This window comes from Mustela erminea, chromosome 1 (genome assembly GCF_009829155.1).
Source record: "Mustela erminea isolate mMusErm1 chromosome 1, mMusErm1.Pri, whole genome shotgun sequence".
Taxonomy (NCBI): Eukaryota; Metazoa; Chordata; class Mammalia; order Carnivora; family Mustelidae; genus Mustela; species Mustela erminea.
The window spans coordinates 64,384,276-64,398,366 of NC_045614.1; the positions used below are offsets into that span (position 1 = coordinate 64,384,276).

Below are 14,091 nucleotides of genomic sequence, written 5' to 3' on the forward strand. Positions count from 1 at the left end.
GTGTGTTCCCTCATGGGGGCGGTGGCTCCCTTCCGGTGTGTCTGTCTGCAGGCTCAGGGGGCAGCAAGGGGCGCATGAGCGGCACTCAGTGAGTGTAGAATGAATTTCTAGACGCCCAGGGACACACAACAGAGAGAAATCAGAATTCATGCCCGTACCCTGTCATGTCAAATTCTCACTGACACTAGAGCTCTTTTAGAGGTAAGTTTTAAATATAGATGGTCCCTAAGCATAATCTCCTCCAGTCCCATCCATGTTGATGCAAAAGTTGGGTATTCATCCTTTCTGATGGCTGTGTAATATTCCATTGTATATATGGACCGTATCCTCTTTAACCATTCATCTGTTGAAGGGCATCTTGGTTCTTTCTACAGTTTGGCGACTATGGCCATTGCTGCTATGAACATTGGGGTACAGATGGCCCTTCTTTTCACTACATCTGTATCTTTAGGGTAAATACCCAGTAATGCAATTGATGGGTCATAGGGTACCTCTATTTTTAATTTTTTGAGGAACCTCCGCACTGCTTTCCAAAGTGGCTGCACCAGCTTGCATTCCCACCAACGGTATAAGAGGGTTCCTCTTTTTCCATATCCCCTCCATCATTTGTTGTTTTCTGTCTTGTTAATCTTTGCCATTCTAACTGGTACAAGGTAAAGGAAAGGAAAAGCGAATTGGGGGAAATCAGAAGGGGAGACAAACCATGAGAGACTGTGGACTCTGAGAAACAAACTGAGGGTTTTAGAGGGGAGGGGGGTGAGGGGATGGGGAGAGCCTGTTGGTGGATATTAAGGAGGGTACGTATTGCATGGAGCACTGTGTGTTGTACATAAACGATGAATCTTGGAACCTTGCATTGAAAACTAATGATGTACTGTATGGTGACTAACATAACACAATAAAAAAATAAATAAATATAGATGGTCCCCTTCTGATTTTTTTTTAAATTTTTTTGACTTTACAAAACACATTAGTAGAAGCTACATCGAATTTTGCGTTTGGATCTTTTTCCGGGCTGGAGTTACATGGGAGTTTATCCCCAGAGGATGCTGAGCAGCACCCGGGGCTCTGGGTCAGTCCCACGATCACGAAGGCAGCGTCCACGAAGCCATTGTTTGTCACTTTCAGCACAGTTTCAATCAATGACATGAGAGAGTCAACACTTTGTTATCAAATAGGCTTTTTGCTAGATGATTGTGCCCAATCGTAGGGGAATGCAAGTGTTCTGAGCACATTTGAGTTAGGCCAGGCTGAGCTACGATGTTTTCGAGGTCAGCAGTAGCAAACGCATTTTTGACTTCGGATAGTTTGAACTTACAATGAGTTTATTAGGATGTAACCCCATTACAAGTTGAGGAAGACTTGTATTGACTATAGAGAACAAGATGCAGCATCGAGGGGCGCATGACCTAGGTATGAGTTAAATGTCGTTTCCCCGGCTGCACAATTACTTACGTAATTCTTACTCTGCCTTTTCTTTTCGTTTAATAGGATAAGCCACAGCCATTCTTCTGCTTCAGTTACAGAAATAACATCATTACTCTAAATGGCTGATGGTTCCTGATCATTTATCATGTGCTGTTTTATGTACCATATATGTATCTGTTTATTCTTCACAGTAATCCTGTGACAGGCATACTTTTCAGTGACGAATGTGGAGCCCAGGGAAAAATCAGTAGTCCTTCTTGAGGTTCCATGGCCACTAAGTGCCAGAACTGGGGTTTGAACCTCGGGTGCTTTCTTCAGAGCTCATGTGTCTGAGCTTCTTCCAGCAGTGTGCTGGAAGGGCTCATGCGGGCTGGTGAGAGCTTTGATGGCCTTCATAATGGGAGAGTGAAACAGGCCTGCGTGGGACTATTTACACCATAGAAATTGGCAAATGCTGCATATCAGGGTCCAGCCCCAGTTGGTAGTTAAACATTTATCAGCATACCCCTGATTGCGTCTATCAAACGGCCAGATGCCCAGCCTTCATCTGGTTGGCCCCCATCTCTTTGGAAGAGGAATTTAGGGGGCCTCCGAAGAGGATCACATTTTTTTAAAAAAAGATTTTATTTATTTATTTGATGGAGAGAGACACAGGGAGAGAGGGAATACAAGCAGGGGGAGTAGGAGAGGGAGAAGCAGGCTTCCTGCCAAGCAGGGAGCCCAATGTGGGGCTTGATCCCACCACCCTGGGATCATGACCAGAGCCGAAGGCAGACGTTTAACGACTGAGCCGCCAAGGTGCTGTGGGTCACATTTTGAAAACAATTTGCTTACATCTTATTTCAGAGGAACAAGTTTGTCTTCCCAGCCCTCTAGGCCTCCCAGTCAGCTCAGAGCATTTTAGCACCACCCTTGAGAGGCTGATTTTTGATATAATCCGGCTTAAAGATTTTCCCCAGCCATTCTCACTTGCATGATACATCGGAAAGAAGGGAAAAAAAAAGTCACAGGATCTCTAGGTCACTTATACCCTGCTCCTTTGAAGCTGGCTATTTCTGAACAAAAGTTGCTATTATTATGTTAATTTAATCTTAGGAAACTGAAGATTATTCCCAAACTGGTGGAACCACTCCCAGAAAGTTTTTGAATTTCTTCCCAAAATTTTTGGTTTCTTCCCAAAGCCATCCAACCTTTTATATTCCAGAATATTTGAAAACACATTAAAAGAAACATAATGATTTAGAAACAGCCAGGTGGTGACTGCCCGACAATGTAAAGCCAATGGCCCCACAGCCCTGTAAGAAAATAAATGTGTGGAGCAGAGTTTGCTGTGTGGGAATATGTTAGCTTTAGGACATAACAAAACTGCAAGAATGGCAAGTGGCTGAAGTTCATTACCATCTGACCCTGCAGGGAGGAAGCCAAAGCATTTTCAAGTACCAATCAATTGTTTCTGTTTTCTTCATTGAAGCAAGAGGGACTCTGGGGAAAGAGTGAAGTGACAGATATTTAAGGACAATTTGATTTGTGTTTGTCTCCCCACAGCCCTGAGAACAATGCCTTCACAGAGCACAATTCCGAGAATATTTACTGATAGAACCAGTGTCAGGAAGTTTAAATGGACTGTGATGAATGGATACCTTATTGACATTCAGAAAACCGTGTCTTCCGCCCTGAGAACCGGTCTGTCGGGGCCAGTCATGGCTAGAAACAAAACCATTTCAGACAGAAAAGCAAACTGGACAGGGGCACCTGCGTGGCTCAGTTGGTTAAGCAACTGCCTTCGGCTCAGGTCATGATCCTGGAGTCCCAGGATCAAGTCCCACATCAGGCCCTCTGCTCATCAGGGAGCCGGCTTCTCCCTCTGCCCCTCGCCCCTTTCATGCTCTCTCTCTCTCTCTCTCAAATAAATAAAATCTTTAAAAAAAAAAAAAAAGCAAACTGGACATCCTTAATTTGTCTCTCTGACATTCTTGCTACTTCTATGTGAGAACAAACCATGGAGGCTAACATGGTCATTGCCTGCCACAGAGGGTCTGAGGATGTCTCCTCATCGTGGGGTCGCCACAGCCCCGGATGCAGGGCCAGCTATCTGCTGCCGGGATGTGTACCTGAGGGCCATCCCCGGGGAGCCCCCTCTCTATTCTTGCCTGCCCAGGCTGGCTTTCATTGGCCTTCCCACGAATGCTGTCCTCAGACAAGCATGGGAGATGTAGGCACTGGAGGAGATGAGGGTATAGACCAGCTCTCCCCAATGACATGAGAAAGGCCCATTCAGCATACAGGGCAAGTGACCAGAGCAGTCTGTTTTTCTTTTTGGCAGAAAGTCTTGATTTGTAAGAGGTGATGGCTACAGGCTGACAGCCATCTCTGTGTGGCCTTGGGGGAAACGATGGCCCTCCTCACACTTCTACGGAAGAAGACCTAACATAGTAGGTGGGTTTAAGGACATGCTCTACAGATCAGAGGTTCTCAAACTTCGGTGGGTATCAGAATCACCTGGAGGGGTAATCAAGTACACAGATGCCCAACTCTTAGTAGGACAGGGCCTTGAGCTTTCTGTCTTTACAAAGCCCTTCCGTGGATCCAGATCCCCACCAACATTTGAGAATCACTAGTGTAAAACAACAGAGAGAAGGGAACCAAGAGTTCTTGTGTTTGAGCAGCATCATCTAGTTGGGGAGGAAACTAAAGGAGAGAGGGAAAAGTGAAACACAAAAGTGAAAAAATACCAAGGAATCTGCAAATCACTATGATTGATGAGTTGGTTGTTGTGGGTGTCCATAGAAGGGACACCCCAACCCAGACCCAAAAGAGATGTTGTCTGTATAGAGGTAGAAACAAGATGGGGGCAAGACCCAGCTACTGGGCAGAATATGGCAGTCCAGAGAGCTACAAAGTGTGCATGTAACTGGGGGCAGAAACATCAAAAGGTCAGGTCGATTTTGAGGGTTCTGAGGTCAGTCTTTAAGAATCCCTGATACTTTTCCTCACTCTTTGAGCACTTTTTTAGCATGAGGTGCTAGACCCTGGTATAATGAGATGAACAGGGAACAGGGCCCCGCTGTATAGCCACTCAGTACCTAGTACAGGAAAGAGAGCAGAAAATTATGTTGCAATTGTCCCTACCCTGTAAGAAAAGGATTTTCTGAAGGCCTGTGAGAGGAGCAACCATTGTGCTTGGGGGAGTCTGAGAACTCTTCCTGGTTTGTGTAAAAAACAAGCTGGTCTTAAAGAATATCAGCTGGGGGAACAGCATGTCCTAAGGTACAAAGATGCCAAGAGCTTGGTGTGTTCAAGGGAAGGTGGATCTTCAGGGCAGTGACAGGCCTCTCACACCATGCTACAGTTCACATGTCTTTTGGGCATAAGGAAGTCAATACAGACTTTTGATTTGGAAAACTGCAAAGGTCTTTCTTTAAATGATGATAACTCTGGAGGTAATGATAAGAGAAGACTCAAGAGCAAGAGGGGAACACAGCTATTCCTTTGAAATAGTCTGGGTGAGAAATGATGAGATTCAAACCTTCAGCACTGCAGGCAGAGACAAAGGGCACTTCTGATGCACATTTCCGAGTTTGTTCGTTTGTTTTGTATTTTAAGATTTTACTTATTTATTTGACAGAGAGAGACACAGCGAGAGAAGGAACACAAGCAGGGGGAGTGGGAGAGACAGAAGCAGGCTTCCTGCTGAGAAGGGAGCCTGATGCAGGGGTTGATCCCAGAACCCTGAGATCGTGACCTGAACCAAAGTCAGATGCCTAATGACTGAGCTACCCAGGCGCCCCTACATTTCTGAGTTCTCAATTAGAGGACCCAATCATCAGTGGAGCACCATTAGAGCATGGACCTGCTGGAGGTTAGGACCCATCTGGAGGTTAGGACTAGAAGTATCTAAGGAGTCATCATCTTGGGCATGATGGCTGGACCAAAGGACTGTGAATGAGATGATCGTGAAGAACCAGTAGCACATGAAGGCCAAACCAAAGTAGAGATCTGGGAACATCCCTGACTTAAGGAGCGACTGAAGGACACATGAGAGGAGACTGGTTGAGGAGGACAGCAGGGTGGAACCCTGGAGCGGGTCCAGCCTCTTACAGAGCCCAAGAATGGGCCCCAGTAAGGAATGGCCAGGGAAATGTCCTTCTCAGAGAATGTATTTACCTTTCTAATGGATCACACCCTTGTTTCACTTCTTCATAACTCAAACTCAGAGAAAGCCCAGCCAAGGGCTCAATGCTTAATCGAAATAAAACATCAGCACATTTCATTTATTGAGTGCCAGGCTTTGTGCTAGAAAATTACTTATACTCTTACTGTCATCTAACCCACATCACCAGAACCAATATTATCATCAGGACTGCCAATTTGATGTATAGCCTCCCAGGGAGATCACCAGGATCAGATACCTTAAAATGTCCCAGCTTATACCTGCACTGCTTTGAGAGCAATGTCTACTGAAACTGTTTCCCTCTTTACTCTGAAATCCTGCAGTGCTCCTATAACATAGCTATTATAATACTCATAATGTGTATGCTATGTTCCGATTCATAATAAAAATAGTACAAGACATAAAAGTATGTTCCTTAAAAAGTGCCAGACAACGCTGTCACCATCTGCTTTGCGCTCTATTGTTTTGGTCTTCTGAAGTAAGTGGTGAATTCGGAGGGTAAGAAGTCATGTCCTCCCCTTCGTCTGTGTCCTCTATGCTGGTGGACTGTAAGCACTTAATTCATGTTTGCTAACTGCAAACTGAGAGTAAAAATGACATCACTTTTAGGGGCAGCAAGGAATAAGTGTACCACAAGTTTTGGTTCTTCCTTCTTAGAAGTTGGTGGGATGCATGAAGAACAGGGTTTTTGGTGAATGTAAAATGGCCTCTGGGGGCATCTGGGTGGCTCAGTCAGTTAAGCTTCTGCCTTCAGCTCAGGTCATGATCTCAGGGTCCTGGGAACAAGAGGCCCATGCTAGGCTCCCTGCTCAACAGGGAGTCTGCCTCTATCTCCCCCCTGCTCATGCTATCTCTCTCTCTCAAATAAATAAATAAAATCTTTAAAAAAGGTGGCATCTAGGATAATAATGGGGCATCAATCAGAAGACCTTCAAATCTACCTACTCATCCACCTGACCTACAGCCTATAATCTCAGTTATCCTGTAGACTGACCTGCACCCATTGAGGGAGCTGCTTTCACTCAGCTCGAGAACCCCTCTGATGGGTAAGCACCCCTCCTTCTCCCATGATCCACCCTAATCACTTGATGTTGACAGGACCCAGCTGGGCAGACCACCTGGCAGCTCATCTGTGTCTTGCTTTGAAATCCCATTTTAACATGGGCGGCAACAATGGAACCAGTAACTGGGTGCGAGCCATCCTAGTTGGCAACATTGGCTGGAAGGTCCTTGTCTCTGCAGGACAGATGGTGGCCTTCAGCATGAACAGCAGAGTCGTGTGGCATCCTGGGGCATTTATCGAAATTCTGGTTGGGACCACCAGAAACAGAATGATGACAGCATGTCAAGGAGAGCCATGGGTAATCATTTTAGAACAAAAAACATGTGGGAGAGGTGTCTGGGAGGGTGAGTGTCCCTTGGAAACAGACCCTGTTAAGTCACCAGTCCAGCGCCTCTGGGGAGGGCAGCTTTTGTATGAAAGCAAGAAGAGTACCTTGTCTCTGAGAGAAAAGAATGAGAAAATGTGAGAAAGAGCTGTATTGAACTGGGATGTAGCCGGAAGGAGAAATGGCCACAGCTGGGACTTCCCTGCTTCTGCCATTGTTTGGGTGAACCTTTCTCTCTGTTGACTGCCATGCCATCGGGTATTGGTGGGAGGGGAGGGAGGGGAAGTACATGGAGAATCGAGGTGCATGAAACCAAGAACATAGTCTTTGAGGGCAAAAGTACAATGATCCCTTGGTGTTGGCCACAAACAGGAAGTTAACCTTTAGTGGCCCAAGGCACCTGGGATTTCCCTTCAGAGGCTGCCTGACTCTCAAAGACCTGTCCTCATGATACATTTATGGGGACCCCCTTGCGCTGCTGTGCCTGGGGTCTGCCCTCCCCAGAGCACTGCAGGTGTACTGAGGGAGGAAGCGGATAATTACAGAGGTTCTGTGAGGTGATTCAGAGCCACTGCCGGAGCTGCCCTTCTTCGTCCTCTGGGCCAGGGAGGTGCCGAAGCGGAGGGTCTCATAGACAGGGTCCACCTTATTGCCACAGGCTGCAATGGAAAAGAAAGGTCGTCTGGGTGACGGGTTTCCTCCATTCACCATCAGGAGGGCAGCCAAGCATTTATCATACCTTATGGATCAACAGCACTTAAGAAGAAGGTTCTGTGCCAGCTCACTAGTAACCCCTGGGAAAAAAAGGAGCTGTGTGTGGTCAAGCTCATTGGGCAGATGGGCCCCCCACAATATGTGCCCATTGACCATGTCCTTCCGGTGCACCGACCACTTACACCCAGAACTCTCTGCTCCCAGATGCTTCCTGATTTACTGGTTTTCCTCTTTTGTTATCCAGCCTCAGGACTCCAATATCAAGCTTATTCCCAGACACCAGCTTTATTTCCCCTAGTGTGAGGTTCTACTCACCAAGGTTCAAAGCCTTAAGCAAGACTTAAAGTTTGTTGTAGGAGGCAAGTGTTTTTGAAGGAATTTGACATTACCAGGTCTTGTGAATTTCTGTTTAAAAGCTTTCTAAGTTTAAAACTTGCCCCCCTCCAAAGGCAAAAATATGTAGAGATTCTCATAGACAGAGGGAAAGAAAAATAGAAATAAACTGAAAGATATTGTTAAAGAATAAACTGAAGCCAGAACTATCTATAAATATAAGACATTTTTTGGTCCTCATTAAAGAAAAACTGATATTCAGAGTTCCTTCCAAGCATTGGTCTATAATTTATGGTTTTTGCTTGTTTGTTTGTTTTTTTGCAACAATTAAGAAAAGCAGCTTTTGCTTTTCTTCACTTGTAGGGTCTGACAGGATGAGTAACTTGTCCAGACACACAGTTAGTGGGTCAGTGGGGAAGCTGGGCTCCGAGCCAGGTGTGTGGGATGCTAGGCTCTACGTTCTTCCCACTCTGCCAAGCTGCTGATGGCTGGAATAGCTTATCAGCAGCCTTTGGGACTTGGGTGTTTTTCAGGCTTCATCGGGGAGAGAATTTGCTCCTCCTTAAATATCCTCTCCAGCAAAGCAAACAATCATAGCGCAATCAGCCACCAGACAGATGCACAAACATAGCCCTTTAGGTCTGCAGTCCCAAGAGAGAAGAGTAACAGCTATTAAGGCTGACACTGCTGCCCAAAACCAACTCAACTCATCAGCGTCCCAACTCACCGATGGGCATAACTTCTTTAATGCATCCAAACTGTTCATGAATGAGCAAGGGGGAGCTGTAGTATCGCCGAAACCCCTTTGGCTAGAGAAAGAATGAGAAAGAGAAAGGCTTAATGTCACAGAGGTGATGGAGAAAACCACACAAGAGCTCTGAGAATCATACCAGCTGATTTTTCCAGGGGGCACCCCTCTGTCACCCTTGAAGATGCTGACTTGTCCTTGAATTTATCCCTGGTTGGGGGATAGGGCAGGAGGTACAGGTGGCAATAAACAAGTTGCACTCCACCCAGAAAGCAAGCCCCAACCCTGCCCTTCCTTTTCCTGCCTCTCCTCCTTCGGCAAACCTTAGCAGCCTCCCTTTTGTCTAGGCTCCCCATTATCTCCCACAATACAAATGGACTGGCATGCATTATTTCATAGCACTTCACGATTAAGGCTTATTAAAATAATAAAAGACCTGGGCCAGGGGAAGCAGACCTCAGAGGAAGGCCCAACGGATCTTGTATATGTGGCACCCCAGAGTCATTTGTCTTGTGTTCTAGACTCTAGCATGCTTTTCTGATCTCTCATTCATAGTCTTTGCCTTGGTTTATGGGAATCACCATTGGAAGAGAAGGAGGGGAACAAGTGAGGCAGGGGTTTTAGAGAAGATGACACTGCCAATCAGATAAAGGAGACGAAATCTCTAAGAACCCTGACTTACTATGTCCCAGCGCTGGAAGGGAAGTTTGTGGCCCAGCCCCTACTGGAATTCCCGAATCCTTGCCCTTGTTCCTGGCAAGTGGTATCCTCCTTTTCTGAACACTGCCATTTCTGAGGTGTGGGTGGGAGAGCTCTCACCAACCAAGGAGGCAGGTCTTTGGTAACCTTATCTCTTTGTTAAGACTTGGTATCTACTGATCCTAGGTCTTTTCCCTGGAGCCATAGGACAGGAGATAATTCCTCTTTTGTATGACAGGCCTTAAATTATTTTGAAGGCAGCTGTCACAGTCCAAGTGTCTCTAGGCTAGACATTCTTGGTCCCCTTGACAGTTCTTTGGCCATCCTAGTATCAATACCCTCAAAAATGCTCTGGGTTCCTTTTTTTCCACATGTTGCCCCAGTACTGAAGCCCATGCTCCCAAGATGCTAAGACCAGCCTAGAATGGACCACGGCCATCTGATCTTCCTTGGCTCGGCTGCCATGATCTCTTAAAGTGGTACATTGATTTTTATTACTCGCTCCATTTTTAGGGTGGTGGTTAATCTCTCTCCCTCTCTTGACGTCCGCTGAGCCAATTTAACACTGAGGTGACCAGCCACCCTCATTTTTCTGGGAAGAGAGGGTGCCTTCCCAGAAGGGATGCCTCACTTTCAACTTCAAAACATGGACAGTCCCAGGATGTGGGCCTTGCAGTGCTAACGCTGGAGAAGTTCCAGCCCGGGACAAGTCAGTCACCTTGTTAAGGACGCAGAGTCTTTTTTACATGGGAAACATTTGTCTTTCAGGATGATAAAGCTGCTCCTCTGCTTTGTCATTAGGCCAACAAGGAAGCCCGGTTGGTAGGCCAGGGACTTGGGTGTTGCCTCTCTAGTGTCTGGCTATAAGGGTGGAGGAGCTCGGATAGGCAGGGGGGTCTGGGCTCACTCCTGGCACCGGCCCTTACCAGCTTGCCCATGCACCGCTGGGGTGCTAGGCCATCCATGCACTTGTGGTGGAGACTCATCTTACAGGCCTTGCAGCGCAGCCCATGCTTAGCGTTTGCTCCTGTCAGACATGCGCGAGCTTTGGTTAGGAGACAGCCCGCCTTCACCTGGTGGCTAGCAAGAAGTCCCTGAAAGAGGGATTAATCCCCAGACCCAGGTAATTCTCTTTTTCTCACACACTGAAGCCGCGTGATGCTTTTGAAATGGACAAGATCTTATGGTAGATTCTTTGACCTTCTCCCACATCTGGTACCACTTCAGGTACCAGCTCTGGTTTCCTTCCACTCATTTCCTTTTCATGACTCCAGAAAATCTCAGTCTCCTCCATGTCAATGTTCACTCGTTTCAAGCTAGCAAATGCCACTTTCTTGCTCCTCACAGAGGCCACCTATTTCCACTCCTCTGTAAGTCTTGCCAAGGAGTGCAAGTGCTGCAGTTTTGCCCATTTTTACCCGAGTTTCTGTCACAGAGTCTGAGCAGTTGGACAGATGCTCAGGAAAATGGCCAATAAAGGGGGAATGGCACAGTCTGTGTGAGAGACAGGCTGATGGTACTTCAAGTGGGGACGGAGGACTGGGTCCAACACCACCTCCTGGCTGGTGGAAGAGGAGCAGGGTCAGTGAGGAGCAGGCCATGAGAGCACTGTTTCAGGGAGTCATCCAGCCTCCTGGGAGAGGGTGCTGTGACAGATTGGGAAGAAAGGAGACAGGAGAGAGAGGTCCCTTGGAGCCTATGCTGCAGAAGTGAAGCTCAAGGCAGCAGTGTTGGGGGACAAACACAAGGGAGGGCCCGGATGGCCTCAAAGGTATGGAGGGTGCTGGCCACCTGCATTCATGTTATGCAGAGCAGTTAGAGGGAGGTTAGGTGACGATGTCAGGGTGGGACGTTTTGTCTCCATTAGGCCCAAGACAAGACGTGCAAGACAGAGCGAGTGAGCTGGTAGGTTCCTCACACACCCCCAAACATGGGCTGCCAAAATGGGAGTTTATAGCTCTTAGATGGCCAAGCACATGAAGCACATTAGAAAAGTGAGGAAAGGGGAGAGGGTTTCCTTGTGGAACTGCTGAGGTCCTACTCCTTTCATCTTGCTCCTCCCACATAGCGACAAGGGTGGGACCGTCTCTACTCAGTCCTACTTAGAGAAGCTTCAAGGAGATTATTTTAAAAGCTTGGCTTATATACCCTGGAGACTGTGGGACACACAGCTGTGGCTATACCCACATGAAGAATGCTGACCAAGAACACCGCTGGACAGGCAATGGGACTCCCAACATCTCATAGGCATTAATTCATACATATATGCTGGGAGACATGAGGCCACAGATAGCCCCTGCTACAAACACAGCTGACTACAGAAGCAAAATGAGGATCATATGTGAAAACCACCCTCCTCTCCGCCATCCAAACCACCACTGGCCCTTGTCCAGACTAATTCCTAACTGAACTAGTTTATCTGTGTTTGTCTTCCTCCAATGCATGCGCAGGAAACAGAACAATCATTTAAACATGACTTGAGTCAGTCACTTCCCTCTCTTGTGTAAACAGCTTTCAGTAGGTTCTCCCTGCCTTTCTGGCATTATACAAAATGCTCAGCATGGTGGGGAGGCTTTGTATGATTTGGTGGGAGCCCATACTTGCTCCTATCTTCGGCCAACCCACTTGTTCGCTATGCTCTAGCCACCTGGCCTTCTGCGAGTTCCCTGAAGGCATGAGCTCTTTAATTCCTCAGGGTCTTTCAGACATGTAGCCCTAAATGTTTGGAATGTTGTCTACATCACTCCTCACCTGGCTGGTTGGTCCTCATGTTTTGGGTCTCTTGTCATTCCTCCCATCAAGCTTTCTTGGCCACATTTCTCCTTTCCTTTCTAAATATATTTTTTTCTTTAAAACTAATCTTTCTTGCAGCTTTCTGTTGTTTTTCACAGCATTTATCAAGAGTTTGTTTTTACATGTCTTTCCTCCTGGACTGTGAACCCAATGAGGCTAAGGGCTATGTTTGTTCATCTGTCACTGTGTACCTAGCTCTGAGCACGATGTCCGATAATATGTGCTAAATACATTAACCAACAAATTCTCTCACAGTCACACAAGTACTCAAACAGGAGTGACCAACTGAGATAATTAAGTGGAGCTGATTCATTGATGGTGTAGAAGCAGCATTCCAGAGCTGAAAGAGGACTTGAAGATCAACTGTAGGCATGATTTTATTCTACAGATGAGAAGGCTGAGGTACTAGGTCGGGGTCCTGCCTAGTATCACTTTTCCTCCACTTGACCCTAAAACTTCCTCCCTTTATTGGGAGTAAGGTACATGAAGATAAGAAAGGGATAATTAGATAATTAAAAAAAAGGAGAGTACAAGAACCAGATATTCAGCTGGGAAAAGCCACGGGCAAACTCTTGTCTGGACAAAGATCCACAAACCCTTCAGGAGGTATTACCTGAAAACTGCCCTCAAGAAGGTATCATTTAACATAAATTGTGTCTGCTCATACAACCACAGAAAGGCAAAGTGACATATAAACAAACCATAAATTACTGGGTATGTTTGCTTGTTCATAAATACTAATTGGAAAGGTTCTTTTCCTTTTTTTGAGAGTGGTTATTGCAATGCCTTTTAAACACTGGACTTTGAAAACAATCACTCGTTTTTTGTTTTCAAATTAGAGAATGCTATTTGTGCCCTATGAGAGAATGTAAGTAAAAGCTTCAAAGAAGAGTTATTTCATTGTGTGCTGGACTCTGAAATAGCACTTTTATGTATTAAGGTATATTTTCCTTCAGACCTGAACACTGTAATTTCAGTTCTCCTTGTCCGTTCTAATATGCTCCACTATTTGAATGAGTCAGATCACCAGCAATAATTTGGTTTTAGGTGTCCCAATTTCTACAGTGGAATAGCACGAGTGTGACTGAAGAGGAAAGCCTGTATTCTGTGGTTCAGAGAATAGTTCAAAGGGATAATTCACATCACTCAACGGTGTTAGTTTACTGTAGCAGGATATGGAAAAGCTACTGTCTGGTCCATTACTAGTGACCTCCATCACAAAGGTATCACTGAATGTGACCCTTATGCCTCAGTGAGTGGGAAAAACATGGTTTTATATTAGAATCTGTCTCATGCTGGCCCCTTAAACTTATGAAAGCTACTAACATTCCCAGAGCCTCAGCTGTCTCCTCCTCAAATGGCAATGCTTCTAGGTCCTCCCAGGGTTGCTAACAGTAATAGTGTCAAAATACATGCAAAGGGGATTGCATGGATTTAAATACTTGGAAACATAAAGATGTCACTAGACTCTGAGTAAACATGGTGGACTGGCCACAATAGAGTCCCATTTATTCATACCAAAGCCCACTAAAATGTCAGTCAAATAATAAAATGTGACATAACCCCCAAATAACAAGGTTACCAGGAAGAGTGGCAAGCATAGAAGAGAGTTCAGAAGATAGAAAGCACCTGGAGGAAGGGCAAGGAATTTCACAGAAAAGGGGGAGACAGAGTTCCCAAGAGCAATTTGGAAATGGGGGGATCAGGGACCGTCGAAAATTGTGGAATTTCAAAATTCTGAGAGAAAAGACTTTCCAACCTAGAATTTTATACCCAGGCAAATTCGTAACAATTAAGTAGGCAGAACTGACACATAT

The 14,091-nt window shown here is 45.9% G+C and overlaps 1 protein-coding gene across 3 annotated transcripts in view; it reads right to left on the bottom strand.

Moving 5' to 3' along the window:
- Nucleotides 1-14,091, bottom strand: part of STAC (SH3 and cysteine rich domain) — a 149,232-nt gene that overhangs the window by 42,695 nt on the left and 92,446 nt on the right. For all 3 annotated transcript variants that reach the window (XM_032359278.1, XM_032359210.1, XM_032359354.1), the window contains exons 3-5: nt 10,408-10,508; nt 8,762-8,843; nt 7,531-7,646 (exon numbers count right to left, since the gene is read on the bottom strand). In XM_032359278.1, coding sequence (XP_032215169.1) covers nt 7,531-7,646; nt 8,762-8,843; nt 10,408-10,508 — 299 coding nt within the window. The remainder of the gene's footprint in view (nt 1-7,530; nt 7,647-8,761; nt 8,844-10,407; nt 10,509-14,091) is intronic.